This window comes from Chelonia mydas, chromosome 6, assembly GCF_015237465.2.
Source record: "Chelonia mydas isolate rCheMyd1 chromosome 6, rCheMyd1.pri.v2, whole genome shotgun sequence".
NCBI classification, from domain to species: domain Eukaryota; kingdom Metazoa; phylum Chordata; order Testudines; family Cheloniidae; genus Chelonia; species Chelonia mydas.
This window is the reverse complement of record NC_051246.2, coordinates 111,324,605-111,351,278: the sequence shown is the minus strand read 5'-3', so window position 1 is coordinate 111,351,278 and position 26,674 is coordinate 111,324,605. Positions and strand designations below refer to the sequence as shown.

At 49.0% G+C, this 26,674-nt stretch overlaps 1 protein-coding gene across 1 annotated transcript in view; it reads right to left on the bottom strand.

Moving 5' to 3' along the window:
• LOC102945789 (cytoplasmic dynein 1 heavy chain 1-like) overlaps window positions 1–7,727 on the bottom strand; it is a 99,644-nt gene extending 91,917 nt beyond the window's left edge. Inside the window, 1 exon segment of the mRNA XM_037900961.2 lies at window positions 7,401–7,727. Within this exon segment, the coding sequence (XP_037756889.1) occupies window positions 7,401–7,668 (268 nt within the window). The 5' untranslated portion in view covers window positions 7,669–7,727.
• Between the last annotated feature and the right edge of the window lie 18,947 nt (window positions 7,728–26,674).

The window sequence follows — 26,674 nt, the reverse complement described above, 5'->3', positions numbered from 1 at the left end:
AATTTATTAGAGCATAAGCTTTCGTGAGCTACAGCTCAATTCATCGGATGCAAGTGAGCTGTAGCTCACGAAAGCTTATGCTCTAATAAATTTGTTAGTCTCTAAGGTGCCACAAGTCCTCCTTTTCTTTTTACGGATACAGACTAACACGGCTGCTACTCTGATTCCTGATCCAGACACTCCATATATTTCAGAGACATGCTAGCCCCACTAAAAACACCCACATGCACAACAGGACTTGCTGCGAGCCTGAAGTGGACGATCAGATGGATCAAGCTCCAATAAAAAATAAAATAAAAAAAAAGCTCCAGAGGAACAGCTTGCCATTTGACTCCTCTGCCCTTCCTTAAAGGGATTCTTCTGCTAGTGAAGAAAAACTAATCCTGCTGAAGCCTTGTTTGAGATTTGTTTTTTTAGGGGATGGAGGTGGGGGGAGCAGGGCCAAACAAGTTTTGCCAATAGCCTTCTAGTGGTTATCCAATGGCTTGGAGCAGGGGTCTAAGGTTCCTATGAAATGATGGCAAAGAAGAGGTCCCTCAGCCTGCTGTTTCTCTTGACAGGTGTTTGGGAACATGGCAGTCAAAGCTTCACACACTAGTTATTACAAACCAGATCAGAAATTTTATTGCAAGTAATGCAAATATTTTCCTAGGGCATCCAGGAAGAGGCTGGACTGGATAGTGTGGTGATGTAAAGGGTAGCAAAGGGATAGGTGTGAGTAGAGAGTGGATTGAGGGCTCAAAATCAAAAGACAGCTGCTGGTTTATGTAATGACATACCAAGATAGGAAACATGAACACATTTAAGACCAGCATGCAATAGTGCATTTGAGTCAGTTATTCTGAAACAGTTGCATAAGTTTCCCTTACTGTACAACATGTGTGCTCATAGTCTCTCGTGAAAGAGGTACCATTACTCAAGTCATAGACACTTGCCAATTGTCACAAGCTATTAAAAGGAGACTACTACTAAAATTAATATTTACATGTTAAAGTCATTAGTCTGAAGTAAACTAACCTAGCACTTGGGTATGCCAGTATAATATCTGACCATGTTGCGTGCAACATGCACACACTTCGGGCTGCTTTGTCAAAGCAACTGTTAAGAATCACCCCAGGCTAGTCATGGAGGCCATGGAAGTTTTCTAAAAAGATTCCCACATTGACATTAACACCAATTCAGGTATACTGATGTTCACTCCCTTACTTGGGCAGCCCACCATACTCTTTTAAGCACCACGTTGTTTGGATTTGGAGGTCTTCACCATGGTGCTTAAAAAGGTCTGGCCAGTTAATACTGTCTACACTTAGCATGAAGTAGAACTTCTAGAATTGCTTCAGCTGAACATTAGCAACAGTGGGAAATGAAGAGAGAGTTTCCCTACTGCAGGCAAGGCTGGGGTCCAATAATTACATAAAGCAAGAATGTCATAAGTATTCTTTTGGAACAGTTTACAGTTATACAACCGCTGGAATCATTTGCTCTTTTTACTGTGTTAAATAAAACCCAGGACGTTAAAATGAGCTATTTTGCCCATTCAAGATTTCGTGGTGCTGAATTCAACATCCAATTAACTTACTGCTAGAAGTATCATGAAATGGCAATTTGTTTTACCAGGGTTTGCAGAATCAGCCTCTTGGTATTTGGCCCAAGGCACATTTGTTGGGTGAAGTTTAGGTAGAGCAATGTCCTCAAAAAGATTTATCCTGTCAGGAGTGAGGAAATGTATCCATCGCAGAAAGGAATGAGTAATACCAAAATGTTCGCAAATTGCTCTCAGAGCACTTTCTCTTAGACGTAACATGATGTGTACAGTAAAAATAGTCTGCCTGCAATATTTGAACATGCTGGGGTAGACTGAGGACCAAGTGCACCAGGGGTACATCTACACTGCAATAAAATAACTCACTGAGCAGCTGTGGCTGGTGCCCATCAGCTGATTCAGACTTGTGGGGCTTGGGCTGAGGGGGCTAAAAATTGCAGTGTAGACATTAGAGCACAGGCCTTGTGCAGGGCGTGGGTCCCAGAGTCAGGTCTCCTGCCTGAGATGAATATTTAAACTGCTATTTTTAGTCCAGCAGCCCAAGCCAAATGACTTGGGCTCTGAGACTGTACCACAGATTGCATTACAGTGTAGACATACTAGGTGTCTCTTAAATGGGGCAACTTGAGTTAAAGCACAATTGGCTTATTTTTTGTGTGTGAGTTTAAGGACTTTGACTTCCCACTCTCACCCCACTTCTCCACCCAAACTATTGCAAAAAAGCTTTGATCGGGGTTAGACATACCAGACCACCTAACTAACTGTCAAGGATTTGATATCTGTTATTACATCCCCATATGTCAAGGTTCCTTCCCCACTCTGAACTCTAGGGTACAGATGTGGGGACCTGCATGAAAAACCCCCTAAGCTTATTTTTACCAGCTTAGGTTAAAACTTCCCCAAGGTACAAACTATTTTACCTTTTGTCCTTGGACTTTATTGCTGCCACCACCAAGCGTCGAACAAATATAACAGGGAAAGAGCCCACTTGGAAACGTCTTTTCCTCCAAAATCCCCCCAACCCCTACATCCCCTTTCCTGGGGAAGGCTTGATAAAAATCCTCACCAATTTGCATAGGTGAACACAGACCCAAACCCTTGGATCTTAAGAACAATGAAAAAGCAATCAGGTTCTTAAAAGAAGAATTTTAATTAAAGAAAAAGTAAAAGAATCACCTCTGTAAAATCAGGATGGTAAATACCTTACAGGGTAATCAGATTCAAAACATAGAGAATCCCTCTAGGCTAAACCTTAAGTTAAAAAAAGACACAGAAACAGGAATATACATTCCATTCAGCACAGCTCATTTTATCAGCCATTTAAACAAAACAGAATCTAACCCATATCTAGCTAGATTGCTTACTGACTTTTCACAGGAGTTCTGACCTGCATTCCTGCTCTGGTCCTGGCAAAAAAAACCACACAGACCGAGAGAACCCTTTGTTTCCCCCCCCCCCCCCAGCTTTGAAAGTATCTTGTCTCCTCATTGGTCATTTTGGTCAGGTGCCAGCGAGGTTATCTTAGCTTCTTAACCCTTTACAGGTGAAAGGGTTTTTCCTATGGCCAGGAGGGATTTAAAGGTGTTTACCCTTCCCTTTATATTTATGACACCATATCTGAAACTAATGTAGTTTTTATTCCTCCCTATGAGCAATTCACCCATAAAAAAGTTACTAGATACTATACAAGGGGGAGGGGGCGGAACAATGTAAATACCTTACATAGAAAAAAGAAAAGGAGTACTAGTGGCACCTTAGAGACTAACCAATTTATTTGAGCATAAGCTTTCGTGAGCTACAGCTCACTTCATCGGATGCAAGTGAGCTGTAGCTCACGAAAGTTTATGCTCAAATAAATTGGTTAGTCTCTAAGGTGCCACAAGTACTCCTTTTCTTTTTGCGAATATAGACTAACACGGCTACTACTCTGAAACCTTACAGAGAAAAGTACACAAGCCAGGTTTTGAAACATTTATTCCATTTTAACTGAATGTCACTGGCGTTAATATAGCTCAGTTGCTAGGCCATAACATCACACATCCAAGTCCTTCAACAGCACTGGCTCATACCCACTGTTTATACTGCACTGCAGTACTTTGCAACACTGTGGCAGATGCAGTCCTTCAGATGAAATCATTGGGAGATTCCTTCTGCCTGCATCTGTGAACTAGCCACATAGAAACTAATGATCCTTGGGAACATTTCAACAATTCCCTAACTGATTCCCCCCATGGGGTGGAACTGGCTCCCCCTGTAACCTCCTGTATTGGAATAGAGCGAAGAAGAGATGCTGTGACCTACAAATAACACCCCTGTCCATTCCCACAGGAAGGGAATGTACCATAGCGTTGGTCCTGAAAGCTTACTCAAAACCTATACAGAGAGGCTACTAACATGTCTTTGCTGTGGGAAGAAAAAATAGCCAGAAACTGGTACTTCAGTTTTAAATTACCGAGATCAAGAAAATAACATTGGTCTTTGAAAAAAGACATGTGTGGACACTGCCTTATATGAACTTTGGCTGAAATCAAAGTCGAGGTGATAAAACATTCCCTTGAGCTCTGCATTTATTGTTTGTCAAGTTTCTTTCTTGGCTTTGCAGCACTGGAGTGCTTGGAAGCCTTGAACTTGGACCTCCTTCACAACAGCATCTGACTTTATTGCTGTGTTGTGCCACGTATCATCCCAATGCTCTTTATAAACTAAGATGTAGACGCTGGCTCAAAGGTCTTATGTAGGTAAATACAACAGCTGTTGTGTCTTCACATAGACTTCCCTGTTGGTACCTGACTTGAAAAGATAAGGGCATGATGTTAGGATTTTTCTTTGGTCAAGTTAGGGAATTGTTGATGGGGCTGTCTCCCCTCTTCCTGTTGCAATAGGGCATTACAGGGTACACTACACCGTGCATGTGGGGTCAGCATCTCTCCTGGGGGCAGGGTGGGGATACAGGGGGATCACAGACCTACCCCCACTGCCTGTATGTGTATATGGGGGGAGTCACAGGCCCACCCCTCACTTTGTGTGTGTGTGTATGGGGGGAGGTCACAGGCCCAACGAGCCCTGTCACAGGGAGCAGGGGAACAAAGGTCACCATGGCGCACAAAGCAGCAACTGCTGCCAGCTTGGCAGCTACCATCTGCAGCAAAGGGAGGCTCCGCCCAACCCAACCCCCTCCTCCCAGTACCGGGTTTACCATGGCGCCACCAAACAGCTGTTTGCCAGCACACCCAGAGGGAGGGGGAGGAGCCAGAGAAGAGGCGGGGACGGGGCCTTGGGGAAGGGGGGGGAAATCAGGGCAGGGTAGAGCCCCTGCACTCCCCCTACAAATACCCCCTCCAGCCCCCTGCCGTGAGCTGCTCAGGGCAGGGGGCTGGAAGCACCCCCATGACCCCAGCCTAAACCCCCAGCTCCCTGCCCTGACCCCTGCTCCCCCCTCACACATCCCCATGACCCCAGCCCTGACTCCTGTACCCCCCACACATACCCAGCCCCCCCACACCCCATGCCCTGACTCCTGCACCCCCCACATCCCCACCCCAAGCACCAAATGGGAGCTCCTGCACCCCCCACACACGCATTCCCACCTGCACCCCTTGCACCAGACAGGAGCTGCCCCAGGTAAGTGCTCCACACCCCAACCCCCAGCCCCAACCCTGAGCCCCTCCTGCATCCTAACTCCTGGCCTGACCCTGCACCCCAACCCCCAGCCCACTCCTGCACCCTAACTTCCTCCCAGACCCTACACCTCCATCCCTCACTCCTGCACCCCCTCACACACCTCCAGCCCCATGCCCTCCCTGACTCCTGCAACCCCTCACACACACCCAGCCCTGACTCCTGCACCCCCCTTACACACACCCAGCCCTCTGCCCTCCCTGACTCCTGCAACCCCTCACACACACCCAGCCCTGACTCCTGCACCCCCTCACACACACCCAGCCCCCTGCCCTCCCTGACTCCTGCACCTCCCCCCCCCCCCACGTTCCCACCTGCACCCCTCGCACCAAATGGGAGCTGCCCCAGGTAAGCGCTCCACACTCCAATCCTGAGCCCCCTTCCTCACCCTAACTCCTGGCCAGACCCTGCACCCCAACCCCCAGCCTGCTCCTGCACCCTAACTTCCTCCCAGACCCTGCACCCCCAGCCCTGAGCCCCCTCCCACACCCTAAGTCCTGGCCAGAGCCAATGTTTTTTTACATTTTTTTTATAAAGCGCTCTTATCCCAAGTGCTTTACAATCGTTAGCTAACAGTACAAACAATATTTGGAAAGATCATTAAGTGGTCCGCCGAGACCCCCAGTGATTTTCAAGTGGTCTGTGGAAAAATAAGTTAGACTACAAGAACAATCAAGGTACCTCACTTTATTTTCATTTACTTACAAGAGAAGGATGAAGAAAAAAAGAATGAAAAATGGGGGCAGGGGGAGATCAGAGAGAATGTTCTTTTTCTTGGCTGAGTCCCAAGGAGGGGCCCCAAAAATGAAGCTGAGCACAGGGCCCCACTAACTCTAAATCCACCTCTGGGGCTGACCCCTCCCCCACAGCTCCCCATGCCGCAGCCAGGGGCTGACCCCCCTCACCCCCCCCGAGCTCTGCATGCCGCTGCCAGGATAGGGGCTGACCCCTCCTTCGCCCCAGCTCCCCTCACCACTGCCAGGAGCTGACACCCTCCCCACACCGCCACCAGGGGCTAGGGCTGGCCCTTAACCCCGCCAAGCTCCATTCTGGCTGGGGCTGGGGCTGACCCCCAAAGCCCTGATGCCTGACACCTTGCGTTGCCACCCCCCAAACACACGTTCCTCCACTCCCAGCTAGGGGGGGCGCACCAGACTTTTTTGGCAAACTGGGCATTTGTTCATTTGCTCTTGCCAACTGATCAGTTGGCAAGAGCAAATGGGATAAATGCCTGTTTTTGGTCAAAAAAAAGTTGGGATGGCCGGGACAGAGCTTAAAAAGGGAACTGTCCTGGCCAAACGGGGATGTATGGTGACCCTATCTCCAGGCAAGTGGGTCCTGAGGGAGTCCGGTGAGGGCGGGGGCAGACCCTGGCCTGGCTAATCACGCCACTCCCGAGAGGCCGGAGTGATTCCCCACCCTGGCACTGGACCAGCCCCGGCTGCGCTGCCAGCTCAGCCTGCAGACGCAGTCACCTTCCAGCAGGGTCGGTGAGTGGCCAGGGGGCAGGGCGTGAGGGAGTGGGTCTCTGGAGGTGTGTGTGTGTGGGGGGGGCTGCTGGCCAGTGGGGGGAATCTCTTGGAGGGGGGGCAGTGGGGGAGGTCTGTGTGTTGGGATGCTGGGCAGTGGGGGGGGTCTGAGTGGGGTGCTGTGTAGTTGTGGTGGTGCGCTGTGGGGAAGTGCATTGGGCAGTAGTGGTGCAGCTGTGTGGGGTGGTGCGGGGCAGGGGTGGTGGTGTGCAGGCCGCTGTGCTTTTGTGGTGGAGGGTCTGTGGGCGGGGGGGGGGGGCCTGCTGGGCATAGCAGTTCCGGGGGATACTAGGCATAGGGAATCGGAGGCTGTGTGGCATGGCATAGGCCCACCCCTGAGGGGAAGGGGCATGCTGGCAACACAGGGCTGGGCGGGCCAGTGTGCATCTGGCAACTGCTGGTTTGTATCCAGTGCTCTTGCACTGGGCTGGGTGGAGCGGGGCTGGCCCCACCATGCTTTGCCCCATTGTCCCTTGCTCTGGGGACCAACTTCCCCAAGCCATGCTCCTTTGCCCCTATGGGGGCCCACAGATATGTTTGGCACCAGGCCCACAAAAGGTTAATCCGGCCCTGCCACCTCCCCCCTGCCCGGCAGCTGCCCCATCCAGCTCTCCCCACTGCAGCGGCTCGGCACCCAGCCTGGCTCTCACCCTTGAGCGTGGAGCGCTCCACCAGCACGGTGTGCACCTGCGGGTCGGAGAGGAACTTGCGCATCTGCTCCAGGGCGCCCTTCTCCTCCAGCGCTGCCTCCAGTGCGGCCGGGGCCTCGCCGTCGTCCTCCAGCAGCAGCGGCACCAGCTTGAGCAGGTGCTTCTGCAGCACCGAGACGTCGGCCACATTCTGCACCGCCGAGCCCGGCACCTGTAGGCCACCCTCCTTGCTGCCCCCGCTGGGGCCCCCGCTGGCCCCATCCGACATACTGAGACAGCCAGACACAACTCAGAGCCTGCTTCGGCTGTTGAGCCATCGCCTAGTACTAGTGAGCCGGCCGCACCCACCACCCCGCCCTGTAATCATCTCCCGCCCCACCTCCTGCCGTGGGGAGGCCTGGAAAGTGTAGTCCGCACAGCCTGGATGCGCAAGATAGAGCCAGAGAGAATGACTACAAATCCCAGCATGCAAATTTGAATGGGGGGGGGGCGACTCTGCGACCCAGAGCATCCTGGGAGCTGTCATTCACTGAGGTCACAAACCTGATGAGAAAGGCGACCGACAAAGGCGTCAAATCCTGCTTTGCCTTCGGCAGGCAGATCCGCAATGGCTCCCAGAATGAACCTTTCAAAGTACAAACAGGAGTCAAACAGGGCTGTATCATCGCTCCAACCATGTCTGCAGTTTTTATTGCCATCATTCTTTACCTAATTGCTGGGGAGTTTACAGCTGCCGTTGAAATCATTTACAGAATGGACAGAAAGCTGTTCAGGGTTAGCAGGCTGAAAGCCAAGAATAAGATCTCAGCAACATCTCTTGTGGAACTTCAGTATGCTGATGACAACGCAATCTTTGCTCACTCTGAGAAAGACCTTCAAACTTTTTTGAATTTGTCTGCCGATGCTTATGCAAGTCTTGGTTTCACTCTTAATATCAAGAAGACTAAACTGCTCTATCAGCCCCCTCCAAATGAGGTATTACATGCCCCATATATCAAAATCAATGGAGTGGCAGTGGAGAATGTCGATCATTTCCTCTACCTTGGAAGTCATCTTTCATCCAAGGCAGATATTGATGCAGAAACTCAACTTCACCTGAGCTGTGCCAACGTAGCTTTCTCTCGTTTACAGCACAGGGTTTTTGAAGATCACGACATTCGAACAGACACCAAGCTTCTTGTTTATCAAGCCGTTATTCTCCCAACACTCTTGTATGGGTCCGAAACTTGGACAACCTACAGACACCACTTGAAAGTCCTTGAGAGGCACCCTCAAAGATGGCTTCGGAAGATTCTGAAGATCAAATGGGAGGACAGGTGCACCAGTATTAGTGTTCCGGAAGAAGCAAAGACCACCAGTATCGAGGCAATGATCATCCGTCAGCAATTCCGCTGGACTAGTTACATTGTCCGGATGCCAGACCAGCGCCTCCCAAAACAGGTCCTGTTCTCTCGGCTGAAAGAACGGTACTGTAACGTGGGTGGACAATGGAAACATTATAAGGACTTCCTGAAGGACAACTTTAAAAAGTGTAATATTGACATTGACACTTGGGAGATACTTGCCCAGGATCTCTTAAAATGGAGTGAAGTCCTATGTGATGGTCCCCTGCATTTTGAACTTGCTCGCCGACAAGCTGAAGAGGACAAGAAGCGCAGGAGGAAGGAGAGACTGGCTTCCAGTCATGGTCAACATCCTCCTGCTGAGCCTGAAAACACCTGCCCTCATTGTAATAGAACTTGTGGTTCAAGGATTGGCCTTATTAGCCACCTGAGGACCCATAACTCCCATGGAAGATGATCGTACTCGATAACAGGAGATCACCCATCACTAACCTGTCTGACTCCTCCATGCTTGAGCTGGTCTGGGCTTGTGTATGTTACATCTGTTTCTAATGAATTCAGATAATTGTGATGCATTATGTTGTCTTATTGTGCCTCATTGTGCACTTACTGTACTTTTACTGCAATATAGACCCACTTTACAATTTTTTAAAAAGTGCCATGATGATGAATGGCAGATGTATAAAGATTCCTAATACCTGATGAGCACAAGAAATAATGGTATTCAGCACTACATCAGGGGGACTGAGAGGAGCAAGCCAGTGCCAGCCCCGCTATGTGAACCGGTTGACAAGTCTTTTTTAACTCCAGTCCATCTGTGAAGGGCCCTACGATGGAGCATACACACATGCTGTCTGTAGGTTGATGGGGAAACAGTTAACCTTCTTAGCAGAAGGACCACAGTTGCACCTGGTCAGTGCAGGGTAGCAGCTGTGAAAAGTTAATTTTCCAGCATACACAGAATACATGACCTGGCCTGAGAGGAAAGGGATAAAGGAGCTTTAGAAGTTGCTGCTGGTGTCATTGAAGTAGTCTGGATTTTATGTGGGGGACTGTGGCTAAAGAAAGTCTAGTAATGCTTAGGCCTAACTTGGAGACAGGAACATGTTCTGTTTTCTTTAAAATAAAGTACATCTCCCAGCTCTTTGAATTCTCTCCAGCTAGATGAATTCTTCCTTGACCACTTCTTCTTGGCCTGCCATAGTCCCCAAACCTGGTTATCCCCAACCAATGGTTGATGAACTGTGTAAGGAGTACTAAAGTTTTAACATCATGCTGCACTTTAAGAATTCTTCTCCTTTTTTTTTTTCTTTTTTCTTTTTTTTGGTGTGGGTAGAGTGGAAACAAGCTGTCTTTGAGCCCCCTGCCTCCCAAAAAGATAGACTCCTGCCCAAACCTGTAGGTGCCTAAATTTTCTAGAGTAAAAGTTCCTCAGATACCCGTGTTTTTGCCTCTGATGCCTCCTGCTAGGTGACTAGATGCCTGGCTCCCACCTAAGCCCCTGAGTGATCCATGAACCAGGGGAAGATGGCATAGGTGCTCACTCCGTGGGTGCTCCGGGGCTGCAGCAACCATGGGGGGAAAAGGGTGGGTGCTGAGCACCCACTGGCAGCCCTCATCAGTTCCTCCCTCCCCCCAGCACCTCCCCCTCCTTCCCAGTGTCTCCCACCCACCACGATCAGCTGTTTCGCAGCATGCAGGGGGTGCTGGCGGGGAGGGGGAATAGTGAGGGCACGGCGCTCAGTGAGGGGGTGGGAAGAGGTGGGGTATAGAGGCATAGCGGGGGCGTGAAGAGGCAGGGTGGGGTGGGGGCCGTGGGGGAAGGAGTCAAGCACCCCCCTGGCACATAGGAAAGTCCCTGCTTGTGGAAGATGGGCATTCATGTGTGGAGCCTGATCTGATAGGTGTGCTCAGAGCCCATACAAAATCCAGAGGTGGAGGCACTACCCTTCACTTTATAAGGTGTAGCCCAGTGATTAGAGCCCTCCTCTGGGATATGGGAGACCCAGGTCCAATTTCCCCCACTCTGCCAAAAGGGCAGAAAGGATTTGAATAAAGGGCTCCCCCCTCACAGGAGAGGGCTTTAAGCACCGAGCTACGGGATAGGCCAGTGTGGGGCTCCCTCAGCCTCTCCTGTTGAATCCTCTGTTGATAAATCCTTAAACGGTCGTTGGGCCAAGGAGCAGGAAGGACTCAGTATCCCAACGGTTAGGGCACCCACCTGGGTGGTGGGAGGTCCTGGGCCCAGTCCCCGTGCTCTGCCACTCTTCATTACTTATCCACAATGGCTCCAGGCAGTAGGTGCCCATTTATGGATCACTAGCAGAGCTAGGTGCCTTCCTAGAGCCTGGACTTATGCAACTCTCTCTCAGAAAGAGTTGGGGAAACCCCTTTTGTTGGTATTTCTCATTGGCTGGTTTAGGTGGCTCCCCAACAAGCTTGCTGGCTTTTGTGGTTTGCATTCCTAGGGTGCCCGTCTCTCCCCATTCATTGTGTAAGAAGCCAAGGCCCCTAACTTGGCTTTGTGGATCACAGTGTTGTTCCTGTGATTTTCTAGACACCTGAAAGTTAGGTGTTATGATGTTCAGCACTGCAATGCCTAAGTCCCTTTGTGGTCCCATCCAGAGTGAGACACAAAGTGAAGAAACTACTCTAAGGCAAGTTTCCTATCTAGTGAGAATGAACAAGAATCTGAAATATATTTGAAGAGACTTGTGCCCTGATCCTGCAGTGAGGTTCCACGGGGGTACACAGGTCTTCTTTGCTGAACTTTTTGCAAAATGTGGGTCATGTAAATGTTGTAGAAAACAGTGGCAGGAAAAACAGTCTATTTTCCTAACACTAATGAGAAAGGTGTGCAGTACTTAGGCAATCAGCTGGGACAGATTTCAAGGACTTAATAAACGTGCTTAGAAAGCATTGTGCGCCAAACCCAAACTTTCTATCTGTGCAGATTTCCTGCAAAACTGAGCTTATATTAAAAACATTTAAAGGGAAGAAGTGTGATGCATGTAAATATGAAACTACGATGCCTTTTATTTTCTGAATGCTTCATCTGTGTATTACAGGGGTTTTCTGTCTTCAACAGCCATTTTCAAAAGCAGGGTCTCCAGCCTTTACCAGTGACACACCCACTTTGCGGTTTCATAGAAAGACTTCATTTTTTTCCCCTTTTCATTGCTTCAGCTAACTCTGTCTTAAAAGCAATTTAGGTTGAGGTACAGTTTTGCTCTTTGTGTATGGAAACTGGTGGAGAGGTAGAGGAAAGCTGTGATACACAGGAGGGGTGGTAAAGGAGATGGCTCTCTCTTTCAGGATCAAATCACTGCTTGTTTCCAGAATAATTCTCATGAGAATTTGTTTATGGAATTTAAGGGTGGTGGGTAAAAGTAGCTGCAAGCATTAGGGAGAGGAGGGGCAGGGCAGAAGAGGGTGGAGGAGTCATGCCTATAAAGGAGGAGTAGGTTGAGGCTGCTAGGAGCAGAATGGCTTCAGTGGAGAAAAGGCAAAGGAGAAGGAAGAAGTGCTGGGGTGGACAACCCAGAGCAGGTATTGATGGTTTTAGGATGATCCTGGAAAATGGAGTTATAGTGATAGTGGGGATAGAAGCAGAACAGTGCAACTTCTCCTAACACCTAGGGTGACCAGATGTCCTGATTTTATAGGGACAGTCCCTATTTTTGGGTCTTTTTCTTATGTAGGCTCCTATTACCCCCCCGAGCCCCTGTCCTGATTTTTCACATTTGCTGTCTGGTCACCCTACTAACACCTCCCTTTCCCTAAAGCAGTGGTTCCCAAACTGGGGTTCATGAACTGCCTGGGGTTTTGTGAAATGTTACAGGGGGTTCTCGGGGAAAAATTCCCTAATGGCGGACAGAGCTGTCCCTAGGGACCCTGGGCAGCATGGGGTCAGCAATCTGGAGCCCCTGGACTTCCAAGAGCTAAGCAGATCAAAACAAGCATATCTATCACACTGAAGAGATTTAAACTTCAAGACTCCTTATAAGAAATGGAAAGGGAGGTGGATATTTTTTGCTGTTTTTAAAATTAAATAGGCAGCTAGTGTTTTTAAAATTATTATGAACAAGTTTAAGCTTTGTTGTAATGTGTGTAACCCTTCTGCCTGTCAGAGTTGGCAGCAACAAGGGCCGGGTTCAGTATCTAGGGGTTCCATTCCAACAACACAATGCAAAACCGGCTTGAGCCCCCACCCAGTGACCTGGGACAAATATATACCACCCCTGGTGGGAGCCTCCAAGAGACAATACTTCCCCTCTCACAAGTACATAGTCTGAGTGTAGCAAAAAGCCTTTTAATAATAGAGAGAAACAATGTGGCATTATGTTGGGGAAACACCACCAACAGGATTCATAACACAACCCATGAGCAAAAAACCCACCCCAAGCAAATTGCGGTGTGTCCTTTCCCTTTGGTTCTTGAGTCCAGCAACCCAAAATCACCCAAAGTCCCAAAAGTCCAACTACCCAAAAGTCTCTGTCTCTGGTCAGGGCAGCCCCAGAGTTTGAAAGTTTATCTGCAGAGTTTTACCTCCCAACCTGGGTGGAGATTGGGAGGGGGGAGTTTAAGGGGCACCTTATGTGGTCCAAAGCTGATGGCCCCACCTCTCCATGGGGCTCTGCTCTGCCAGCCGCCCCATGAGCTGCTCTAGGCATCCAACAAACTGCTCTGCTCCACCAGCTGCTCTGCTCGCCGTCCCACAAACTGCTCTGCTCCACAAGCCGCTCTGCTCGCCGTCCTGAAACTGCTCCACCATATAGCTTCAGGCTCCCCCACTACTTAACACAACACTCAGTGGTTTCAGCTCTTAGTAAGTTTAGCTCTTTTGTGATTTCAGCTTATAGTAGTGGAGCCTCAGTGCTAATGCACTATTAGCCCAAAGTGAATTCAGCTCAGCAGCCTGTAACTAGACTCCTAATAGCATCAAAATTAGCTCTTCTATTCCACAGTGGAGAGAGGAGGAGGAGGTGCAATTAGCATGTAAGGCCCTCACCAGGGGGCCCATGCCACTAAGTATTAATACCTGTCCCCAGCCTCTCTCAATTCACAGAGTTTTGGAACCCATGTCCCTTGCCTAGTGAGTGCTACTTCATTGATGGCGAGTCTCTCCATCATAACAAAAGGCCAAGTACAGTTCCACTGTCCTTGATTCCCATAATCAGGGTAATAACAATTTATTCTTCCTGCCCCAATAACAGAGACACTGGGGATCCCACAGCAGCCAAAGTGACCATTTGGGCAGCTATGGCCTCATTCTAGGCGGGGTGGGTGTGCCTATGCAAATGAGATCAGCCCCTGAAGTTCTTTTCCACAACTTGCCACACCTCACCACCAGATGTCAGGGTGGAGCTCATCCTGACTCTGCTTACATCCTCCCCCCAAATCATACTCCCTTTATATCAACTCATTGGTTTCCTCCAAAGGGCCTCAGGAAGCCCACTTTAGCTTCCACAAGCCTGTGTGCTAAATGTATTGGCTCCTCACTAGTCACCCCAGGTGCATCATAAGTTAACCGTTTTACTGGTCTTATCACCCTGTCTCGTCTATTGAGAATCTCTGTTGCCATGGTAGGGGGAACATCCTCTTGAGTGACAGATGGAGAGGTTTCCTTCGAGGGTCCCTCGGCTACTGGCATAGGCCCCTGCACTTCTAGTTCTAACACTGGAGGGTCCAAGGTGCCCAGGACATCCTCTACCTGTGTGTCTCCACTGTACAATAACCTGTGTGTGTCATCACACGGGGGTCCCATCAGCGGCACAGGGGTGTCAGAAATGGGCCTAAATAATTCCACCATGGGGTTTGAGGGTGGAAGAGGGGGAACTCTCATTTGGTTCAGCTGATCGAGACTGAAATCTTGTCTCCATTCCAGGATACACCAGGATTGTGTCTTCCTCCTCTGACTCGCTCTCGGATGTGCTGCATGGGGGTAGGTTAGCTGTAGGGGGCCGACTGTCCATGTTGGATGGTGGCTTTGGTCTAGCACCTTTATCCTGCCCGGTTGCCCTGTCATAGCCCAGCTCATAAGGGGTACTTACTAATTCCCCCACAGGGAGCAAAAGGTTTCTATGCACTGTCTTTATTTGCCCTGGACTCTCTTCAGGTCTGATCTTGTAGACCAGCAGGTCTCCCAGCTTTTCCATCACCAAGTAAGGTATTGCCTTCCATCTGTCAGCTATCTTATGTTTGCCAGCAATACCCAAATTTCACAGCAGGACTCTGTTCCCCGGCTGGAGCTCCTGCGAACGCACTCTAGCATCATATCGATGTTTGTTGCAGTCTGCGTTCTTCCGAGCCGCAGCAGTAGCTAAGTGATAAGCATCCCGCAGCTTTTCTCTTAGTCGAGATACATATTGCTGATGAGTTTCATAGCTATCTCCATCCTCTGATACACCAAAGCACAAGTCTATGGGTAATCTTGGTTCTCGCCCAAACATCAAGAGATATGGGGTGACTCCCGTAGCATCGTTCTTTATGGCATTGTAGGCATGCATCAGAAATGCGACATGCTGGCTGCAGGTTGCCTTCTCCTCTGGTCACAAAGTTTCCAACATATCTAATAGGGTTCGGTTGAACCTCTCTGGCTGAGGATCACCTTGGGGGTGATAGGGCGTTGTCCTAGACTTTTTAATTCCTGCTATCTTCAGCACCTCCTTCAGAAGGTGACTCTCAAAATCCAGCCCCTGATCAGAGTGTATCCGAGCGAGGAATTCATAGACTGAGAAATATTTGTCCCACAATACTCGAGCGACGGTGGTGGCCCTCTGATCACGTGTGGGATATGCCTGTGCATACCGTGTAAAATGGTCAGTCACTACTAGAATGTTCCCAACATTCCTCTTGTCTACCTCTACAGACAAGAAATCAATGCATACCAGTTCCAAAGTTTTGGTGCTGGTGATGTTCTTGAGATATGCAGCTCTCGTGGGCAGAGTTTTCCTTTGAACACATCGAGCTCAAGTCTCACATTTCCTGTGAACATCTTCAGCCTTCGGGGCCAATAGAACCTACTACAAATAAGTTCCAGGGTCCTCTCCATCCCTAAATGTCCAAAGTCATCATGCAGGGCCCTCATGGCCAGGGCTCTGCACTCTTTTGGCAGTACTAGTTGTGCTTGTTGATTTTGTAAAGGGTCGGTGGTCATTCGATGTAGCACTCCCTGAATCAGTTTTAGTTTGGTCCATTCTCTCAATAGTAGTTTACCCTCCAGGTTAGGTGGGACAACAGCAGCTGGGCTTCCCCCCTCCCTTTTGGCAAGTAGTGTATCACGAATGTCAATATCTTGCCGCTGGGTCAGACCAAAGGTCCATCCAGCCCAGTATCCTTTCTACCGACAGTGGCCAATGCCAGGTGCCCCAGAAGGAGTGAACCTAACAGGTAATGATCAGTGATCTCTCTCCTGCCATCCATCTCCACCCTCTGACAAACAGGGGCTAGGGACACCATTCCTTACCCATCCTGGCTAATAGCCATTAATGGACTTAACCTCCATGAATTTATCCAGTTCTCTTTTAAACCCTGTTATAGTCCTAGCCTTCACAACCTCCTCAGGCAAGGAGTTCCACAGGTTGACTGTGCGCTGTGTGAAGAAGAACTTCCTTTTATTTGTTTTAAACCAGCTGCCCATTTTTTGTAGCTTAATTAGCCCCATATTGTATGTATAATTGGGATTATTTTTTTTCCAATGTGTATTACTTTACATTTATCCACATTAAATTTCATAATAAATAGCATGTAATAAGCATGTCATAAATGTAAGCAGAGTCAGAATGAGCTCTACCCTGACATCTGGTGGTGAGTTGTGGAAAAAAGAACAGGAGTACTTGTGGCACCTTAGAGACTAACAAATTTATTAGAGCATAAGCTTTCGTGGGCTACAGCCCACTTCATCGCTTGCATTGAATGGAACATATAATAAGAAGATATATATATATATATATATATATATATATATATATATATATAGATGAGCTATTATCATTATTATTATCCTGCGGATAATAGCTCATCTTAATTAATTAGCCTCTTACAGTTTATATGGCAACTTCCACCTTCTCTGTATGTATATACATTATATATATATATATATATATATATATATACACATACAGAGAAGTTGGATACAGACTAACACGGCTGCTACTCTGAAACCTGTTGTTGTGGAAAAGGACTTCAGAGGTTGATCTTGTTTGCTTGGGCATACCCATCCCACCTAGCATGATGGGACTGCTTGCCCAAATGGTCACTTTGGCTGCTGTGGGATCCCCAGTCTCTTTGTTATTGGGGCAGGAGTAATAAAGTGTTGTTATCCTGGTTATGTGAATCAAGGACAGTAGAACTGTATGTGGCATTTCATGATGGGGGGACTCATCCTCAACTAAGTAGCACTTGCTAGGCAAGGGACATGGGTTCCAAAGCCCAGTGAAGTGAGAGAGGTTGGGGGAGAGGTTTGTGTACCTGGTAGTGTGGGCCCTATCTGAGGCCCTTAAACACCACTTTGACTGTTTCTCTCTCTCTATTGTGTAATAACAGAGCTCATTTTGAGTCCATTAGGAGTCTTGTTACATGCTGTAGAGCTGAAATCACTGATACCTAGGTGTAAGTATTAGGCCTACTTTGGGCTAGTGGTTCTGAGTGTGCCAGCACTGCCCCCTCCCCCAGACAGCTGAAATCACTAAAGATCTGAAGTTACTAAGGGTATGTCTTCACTACCCACTGGATTGGTAGCAATTGATCCAGTGGGGACTGATTTATTGTGTCTAGTCTAGATGCAATAAATTGACCCCTGAGTGCTCTCCTGTTGACTCCTATACTCCTGTGCCGTGAGAGGCGCAGGCAAAGTCGATGGGGGAGCGGCAGCAGTCAACTCACTGCGGTGGAGACACCACGGTAAGTCCATCTGAGTTATTCACATAGCTGAAGTTGTGTAACTTACATCGATTCCCCCCTAGTGTAGACCAGGGCTAAGAGCTGAAATCACTGAGCGCTGTGTTAGGTGCGGGGGGGCCTGAAGACCTATTGGTGAGTGGCTAGCAGGGCAGCTAGCAGAGAAGTGCAGCTGGTGGTGAAGACTGCAGCAGAACCTCACAGAGAGGCATGGCAATCAGCCATCAACCCAAGCAGTGGAGCAGGTAAGATGCCCCCATACCTGCCACCCATGCTGGGAGGTTAAACTCTGCAGATGAACTTCTGAACTCTGTGGCTGCACTGACCAAGGGCAGAAACTGTGGGTGGAGTGGCTGTTGAGTTGCTGGACTTCAGACCCTGAGGGGAAAAGGACACTGACAAACTTACTTGCTCATAGTTTGTGTTATGAATCCTGTTGGTGGTGTTTGCCCAACATAATGCCGCATTGTTTCCCTCCTTTATTAAAAGGCTTTTGCTACACTCAGACTCTGTGCTTGCGAGAGGGGATGTATTGCCTCTTAGAGGTGCCCAGGGGGGTGGTATGTAATTGTCCCAGGTCACTGGTTGTGGGCTTGAGCCGGTTTTGCACTGTGTTACTGAAACGGAACCCCTACATACTGAACCTTGTTGCTGCCAAATCCGATGGGCAGAAGGGTTACATAAAAACAAATTTTATATTTCCAAGATCACTGCTTTTATAATTTATACTCAAGTAAAGGAGAAAATCTCTGGAAATATTCATTTTTGGAGGGGGTTTGTCAGACTTGATATTTTAGTGAAAGGGGTTCACAGGCTGCTAAAGTTTGGGAACCACTGCCCTAAAGGCAAGTCCAAGCAGTTTATTTTGTCTACTAGAGAGGGCAGTGGTACTAGTAAATATTAATTAGTTTATTTCAATTTTATATAAAAATGATTCCTTGATTGCATTTCCTGCCAGTGTGCTAGAAATGTCCTAGAAAAGTGCAATACCTTGCATTCACAAGCTAGGTTGGGCTGAAAAAATGAGAATTACGGCTAATTCTAAACACAGCTTTACTTGAACCTGACTGAAGAGTTCACTTGGGGAAGTGAAATGCCTTGTCTTATCTGGCTTCCTGGGTTAATGCAAGTTTTTCTCCACTTTCCAGTGACATACAATGCTTAAAAACCATGTTGTGCCCAAAATGACAGTCTTTGTGTCTTTTCTTTCTCATAACAGGATGATTAAATATTGAATGTCCTAAATTTTTTCCTTGAGCCATCCTTTCGGTAAAATATGAGAGTAAGAGATTTGTGGATGCTCACTGCTTTTAAGCTGTAGAAGCCAAACTTTATTAAATATTTAACTTAAAATGCAATTGTTAATGTGGTGGATAGATGTTTCTAGTATTAGGGGAGTTGCCATGTCTGGGTATCCTCTATTAGAAGTGCTTTTCTAACACAGCTTGTCTTTCCCTCCTTTGTGGTAGACTCCTGTGATCTGTCGATTCTGATAAAAGTTCAGATTATGTAGAGAGACTAGCACACAAATACGTGGTAACATTTCTCTTTAATTTATTGGCCTTTCCGATACATGTATGATTCTTTAGCCTAAGATTTCAGACTAAATAGCTAAGTTGGAATATGCTGTCTAATGAGCATGTGTGGCTAATTGTCTGTGTTGATAAATTGACACAAACTGATTCACCTGCAAAGAAATGAGGATGGGAGGAAACTGCTTCTCATTTAACTCCTGTGTTACCACCTGCAGCATGAAAAACTTTTACTTTTGTTTGTAGTTTTGAGTAAATACAGAAGACACACAGTATCCTCTGGAAAAGCTGTGGCTGCTATAGATGTAGTTTAGCTATTTATCTGTGGTTACAGTGCCATAAACACTAACTCCTCTTTTATAACTTGGATGCAATTTAAAATAATGGCCAAAGAAAAATCAAGTTAACAAAGCTGAAAGTCCTGTTTCTGTTACAGGCATAACTCTGAACCACTCTTTCTGCTACGACTTAAAAAAAAATCCCCTTGACCTGAAATTTCTTAGGTCAGCAGATCTATTTTCTGAAAATTTGAGGTTTTTCAGACAAGTTAGCTTTGTGTAATGGAAGTTTAGAAAAATACGGCATCAGCAAACTTCCTAAGTATATTAGAGAATGTGTCCTATTTATATTGACTTCAAAATAAGCCTTCTGCTGTTTTATATTTACAAACATCTGGTTGTCCCCCCTCCTGCTTCTCTACAGCAAAAAATGCACGGTGGAGTCCAGTACAGAGTCAGCATCTGAATCCAATAATGAGGTAATTTCTTTTGCTGTTTGATCCCTGGGGGCTGGAGTTCTCCTCTCTGACTATATGAAACAATGTCAGGGTACTCTCTCTCTCAGCATTCTGGTGTTTTTGAGGTACTAGGATCTGCTGTACCTTCTGCCCCTGTACTGGTGCAACCCAGTATAAGAGATTCTTCTTCATTATGAAGTAGGGTCCTGGTCCCTGGGTTTTCCCTTCCACGGGGACCCCATCTATTTCAGTCACCGCCTTCCTAATGTCATCATACCTTGGGTCTTCAGCCTGGTCCCATCCAAAATTTCCTCTCCCGGGGCTAATCTGCCCGAGATCTAGGGGGCCAGTCTCTGTTGCCTCTACTGGTTCAGAGGCGTTAGGATGTGGGCCCGACTCGGGTGCTTCTCCCTCCTGGGTGGCCTCCTTTTCAGCTGCTCAGGTCTGCCTACCTACGAGAGCGACCCTCTGGCTTTGGACCAGTATTCGGATTCCCAAGGCCTTAGCTACCCTTCTTTCTCTTTTCGTCTTTCTGTCCTGTCTGGGAGTGGAGAACAAATCTGGGGATATTTCAGAGAAGGTTGGGGGTTGACAATCTACTGTGGATGCCACACTACTTTCAGGGCTTCCCCCTTTCTCCAATTCCCCTACCGGGAGTAAGTCTCCAAACCCTGGGAAGTCCCTCCCTATGAGCACTGGGTATGGGAGTTTAGGGACTACACCTGCTGCTACCTCAGTAGTGTTCCCCTGAATCTTGATTTTTACTGGGATGGTGGGGTAATAACCAACTGTCCCATGGACGCATGTTATCTCCGTACGCTTAGCCCACCGCAGCTGACTCCGCTTCACGAGCTTCCCCAAGACAAGCGTGATAGCACTCCCCAAATCAACCAGTGCTGTGGTCTCTATCCCATTTAGCTTCACTGGTCTGGTGTACATATGTGGGGTTAGTGAGACCCCCACAAGGTGGATTAGGGAGCATGGGTCTGCCTAGTTCCCCAGGTCACACTGCATAGGCTCCTCGGCATTGGGACACTGTGCAGCTATGTGTCCCCACTCCCCGCAGGCGTAACATCTGTATGGAGCCCTAGGCATTCCCCGGTCTCTTGGTTTGGGTTGTCTAACATCACGATCCTCTTCCCCCTCAGTGCTCCGACTCTTTGTGGCTTCTGGTGGGCCTTCAGCCCCTCTCTTTTTCCACCTGGGTTCTCGTGGTGGCCCAGTCACCCGAGCTCTAGGGCTTGGTGCTGCTACTTTAAACCGGGGTGCTTCTTCCTTAACTGGTCGGGTCAGCTCCCTCGCCGTCCTTCGCCTTTCTACCAGCATGACAACCTTGTCGTAAGTGGAGGGTTCGTTCTGGCTTACCCAGGCGTGAAGGTCTGGTGGTAGTCCTCTCATGTACCGGTCGATGACCAAAACCTCTAGTATCTCCTCCGGACTCCGGGACTCAGTTCGTAACCACTTTCGTGCGAGATGGATGAGGTCATATAATTGGTACCACGAGGTTTTGTTTTCCTGGTACCTCCACTCATGATATCACTGGGCCCTCACTGCGGTCGTTACCCCAGATCTGGCCAGGATCTCTGCTTTCAGCTGGGGGTAGTCTGCAGCAGCCTCTTCAGGCAAATCATAGTAGGCCTTCTCGGCCTCCCCACAGAGGAATGGAGCGAGGATGCCAGACCACTGTTCTTGGGGCCAAGCCTCCCGCAGGGCTGCCCTCAAAGGCCAGGAGGTATGCCTCTACATCATCCTCCCGCGTCATTTTCTGCAGCCAATTGCTGGCCTGCATGATCTGCGTCCCATCATGGCCGTGGTTCAGCTCTGTAAGGGCCTTTACCTGGTTTACCAGTTCCCGCAACATAGCCCGGTCTTGAGCAGCCTGGTCCATCAGCAGGTGATTAGTCTCTTGCTGCAGCCACACTGCCTCCTGTTGGGCGGCTGCCTGGACACGAGTAGCCTCCTGCTGGGCAGCTGTGGCTTGTATCAGTGCCCGCACTACCTCCTCCATTGTGGTGAAAAAAATAAAAATAGACCCTCTTCCCCCTTTTTTTTTTTTTTTTTTCCCTTCCAAACACCCTCCTTCTTCCGCCGCGCTGTGGACACCAGATCCCACTTCCGACACCAGTTATGTCAGAGTTCCTGCGCTACCTTGGTGGGTCTTGTGCTTATTGGTGGATTTGCTCACCTTGGAGCTTCACGGCAGCCCTCAGCTTGGCTGTTTTTCTGAATTCACAGTCCAGGTCGACTCCTCCTGCGTCTGACCAGGAGTTGGGAGGATTTGGGGGGAACCCGGGCCCGGCCTCTACTCCGGGTTCCAGCCCAGGGCCCTGTGGAATGCAGCTGTCTAGAGTGCCTCCTGGAACAGCTCTGCGACAGCTACAACTCCCTGGGCTACTTCCCCATGGCCTCCTCCCAACACCTTCTTTATCCTCACCATAGGACCTTCCTCCTGGTGTCTGATCATGCCTGTACACCTCAGTCCTCCAACAGTCCACGTTCTCACTCTCAGCTCCTAGTGCCTCTTGCTCCCAGCACACCACAAACTGAAGTGAGCTTCTTTTTAAAACCCAGGTGCCCTACTTAGCCTGGGGCTAATATATCTGCCTTCTATTATTCTCCTATAGCCATCTGGCCCGACCCTGTCACAGTAGGTAAGTATATTGGTTGGTTAAGATGGAAGGTGGACACCACCTTAGGGAGAAATTTAGGGTGTGGTCGCAGGGTAACTTTGTCTTTAGAGAAGGTTGTGTAGGGAGGGTAGGCCATCAGGGCGCTTATTTCTCCTACCCTCCTTGCTGATGTTATAGCAACCAAGAAAGCTACCTTCATGGACATATGAAGAAGAGATGAGGTAGCTAAGGGCTCGAATGGAGGTTTCATAAGACCGCGAAGAATGAGATTGAGATTCCATGCAGCTGCTGATGGGTAAATCTCAGGGTAGAGATTTTGTAGGCCCGTGAGGAAGCATTTTATGGTGGGTGGGCAAAGAGTGCATAGCCATCTAACGAATCATGGAAGGTGGTAAGGGCCACAAGGTGTACTCTGATGGAGCTGAGTGAGAGTCCATCATGTTTTAGTTTCAGGAGGTAGTCTAGGATGTTAGGGGGGGTCACTGTATGGGGTGATAAGTGTTTGTTTGAGCACCACAGGGAGAAGCGCTTCCACTTCTGCAGGTAAGTTTTACGAGTGGAGTCTTTTCTACTATGCAGGAGGACATATCGGACTTGCTCGGAACAGGCTAATTCGTGGGTCTGGAACCATGAAGAAACCATGCTGTCATGAGGAGTTTCTGGAGCTGAGGGTGAAGAATTCATCTGTTGTCCCGTGAAAGCAGATCTGGTCTGCTGGGGAGAGTCCTTGGAGGACGGGCAGACATGTGGAGCAGGTAAGGATACCATGTCTGTCTCGGCCAAGCCAGGGCAATGAATATGACCGGGGTCTTGTCGTCTCTTGCGCAGGACCATGTGTATCAGAGGGATTGGTGGAAAGGCATACATGACAGAGTTGTTCCACGGGATGAGGAATGTGTCCCTGAGGAATGCAGTCCTGAATCCTGCTCTGGAGCAAAATAGGTGACACTTGCGATTTTGGGTTGTGGCAAAGAGGTCTATTGATGGGGTGCCCCTTTGGGAGAAGAGCTGTTGTAGTATCGTGGGGTGCAATTCCCACTTGTGTTCTTTGGAGAAGTGTCTGATGAGTGTGTCGGCGGTAGCATTGTGACAGCCGGGTAGATACAATGCAATAAGTTGTATGTGGAGTTGTATGCACCAGTTCCATAATCGGATGGCCTCCATGCATAGGGAGAGTGATTGTGCTTCCCCCGTCTGTTGATGTAAAACATACATGCTATATTGTCCGTTAGGACCCGGATAGATTTATTCTTTATGAGGGGAAGAAAGTGAAGGCAGGCTTGTCTCACTGCTCTGAGCTCTAGGAGGATTATGTGTAGACGCATATCTGGCATGGATCAGCGGCCTTGTGCTGTGTGTCCCCCCAGATGCGCTCCCCAACCGACCAAGGAAGCATCCAAGGTGAGCATGTGCATGGGGGATTGTTGTTGGAAGGGAACTCCCATGCAAAGGTTCTCTGGTCTTATCCACCATTGCAGGGAAGCTAGTACGTTCGCTGGAGGAGTCAGCAGCGTGCAGAGGCTGTGCCTGCTGGGTTTGTAGTTTGAGTTGAGCCAGCCCTGAAGACATCTCATGTGCAGCCTGGCATACTGGACCATGAAGGTGGTGGCTGCCATGTGACCAAGGACCTGTAGGCAAATTCTTGCCTGTGTCCTGGGATGAACAGAGCGTGCGTATGAGGTATATGATAGCGAGGAAACTGTTGTGTGGGAGTGAGGGTCTGGTTTGAATTGAGTCCAGGTGAGTTCCAATGAATTCGATCTGCTGTGTAGGTGTCAGGGTGGATTTCTGGATGTTTATTTGCAGGCCCAGGCTGTGGAAGAGGGAGATGGTGAAATGGGTAGCTTGTAGCGTCTCGTCGTATGAGTTGCCCTTGATGAGGCAATTGTCTAGATAGGGGAAAAGTATGATCCCGTGTCTGCGGAGGTGGGCCACGACTATGGCTAGGGACTTGGAGAATACTCTCGGTGCTGTGGAGAGTCCAAAAGGGAGTAGTACCCTGTTTTGGAAATGGTCGTGTTCCATTGTGAACCGTAGAAAGTGTCTGTGGGCTGGATGAATGGATATATGAAAATAGGCATCCTGTAGGTCGAGGGTTGTGAACCAGTCCCCTTGTTCCATCTCAGGTATTATTGTACCCAGTGTGACCATTTTGAATTTCCATACTCTTACGAATTTGTTCAGTCAGCGTAGTTCTAGGATAGGCCTCCATCCCCCGGTCTTTTTCTGGGTCAGAAAGTAGTGGGAGTAGAACACTTTTCCTCAGTGTTGTGTCAGCACGGGTTCCACTGCACCTATCCGTAGAAGACAAACCATTTCTACACGAAGTAGCTGCTCGTGAGAGGGGTCCCTGTTGCAGTAGTGCGGGCAGTTGTATCCGCCATGTCCAGAGATGCTTGTAGGGCAGTTCTGGAGACCAATTGGCCCTCAACATGGACTGAGTAAAAGTCTGCTCTCCTGTCCTCTGGAATATGGGAGGTAAAATCAAAGTTTATTGTAGTTATCAAAGTCGTAGCTTGCAAGTAGGGTGGAATAGTCTGCAATTCTGAATTGCAGAGTGGAGGAGGTATAAACCTTGTGGCCCAAGATGTCAAGGCGTTTGAGGTCCTTGTCTTGAGGGGTGGGCCGGTAGTGCGGCTGTTTAATCCTCTGAGTCGCTGCATCCACTACCAGAGAATTTGGTTGTGGATGAGAGAATAAGAAATCTACGTCCTTAGCAGGAACATAATATTTGCATTCAGCCTTTTTGCAAGTTGGTAAGATAGAGGCTGGGGTCTGCCAGAGAACGTCAGCTGGTTCTAGGACTGCTTCATTTATGGGAAGTGCAGTCTTTGAGGGTGCAGAGGGTTGGAGGATTTTGAGGAGTTTGTGTTGTGTCTCCTGGACCTGCTCTAAAGAGATGTCTTGGCTGAATGCCACCCTCTTGAAAAGTTCCTGGAACTGTTTGAGGTCATCCACATTCTGTGGAGGCAGAGGCATGAGGGCTCCATCTGGAGCTGAGAGAGAGTTAGGAGTCGGTGAATCAGGGCATAGTTCCTGGCCCACCTCTTCAGAGGGGGGTTCAGGCAGTCTAGAAGTAGATGGAGATGGAGGCACAGAAGGAGCTTGTCGTCTGGTGGAAGAAGCATGAAGGTGAGTGGCAGTAGGAGCTGGCCAAGGGTACCAGTGAGGCCAAGGCATTGGGTAGGAAAAGTTAGGTGCCACCCACAGGGGGGCGAAGTAGGGAAACTGAGGCTGGTGGTTGTTAGCCATGATCTGAGGTGTAAAAGGTTCCGGTGGAGGAGGAGAGGCAGGTGGGGAGAACTCCTGCTCTTGCTGCATATCAGGCTCGCTGTCAATAAAGGTAGCCAGGTCAGGTGGGGAGAGCGGCTGGTCAAAGAGTGAGCACTGTGTGTCCAGGAGTGGAGAGTTAGGCTCAGGTGCCACTGAAAGGTCATCTTGACTTAGGATCTTTGTTGCTGTTCCCTAGGGTCTGACTCTGCTGCATGCGATCTGTGCTCAGAGGCGTGCACAGACTCTTGTTTGGCTTTTCCCAGTGCCGTGGGTCTCTTGTAGGTGCCCTGTGGGAGGTCTGCTGCTGCTATCTGAGTGGCAGGCAGGCTCAGTGCCGACGTTCTTATCGGCACCGGGGTAGAGTGCGCTGTCGGCACCGGGTCTATTTTCGATGCCGAGGGGACTGGTGACGAGGAGACCTTCCCGGCACGGGAAGTCGGGTCCCTGCCTCTGCGCTCTGCGGGAGCCATGGCTGAGGTGCTGGGACTGTCAGAGGTGCCTGCCTTCGGCACTGTAAGCACTGAGGGTAGGGATCTCGCAGGAGACCCTTTAACCTTGTGAAAGTCTCTGCTTGGAGACAGTTGAGCTTCTTGCCTCTTCACCTGAGAGGGTGAAGCCATGCTCCCAAATGGTTCGGATCTGGCCAGGGAGCATGAGGGAGAGGGTTTGACATTGCCCGTCTCCAGAGGTGGCTGCAGAGATTTCTGCATGAGAAGCATTTTCAGCCGCAGGTCCCTGTCATGACAAGCCCTGAGGCTTGTGCAATGGACACACTTGGCAGGGACGTGTGTCTCGCCGAGGCACTTCACACAACGTGAGTGTCCATCGGACCTTGGCATAGAATCCTGACAGGAAGCAC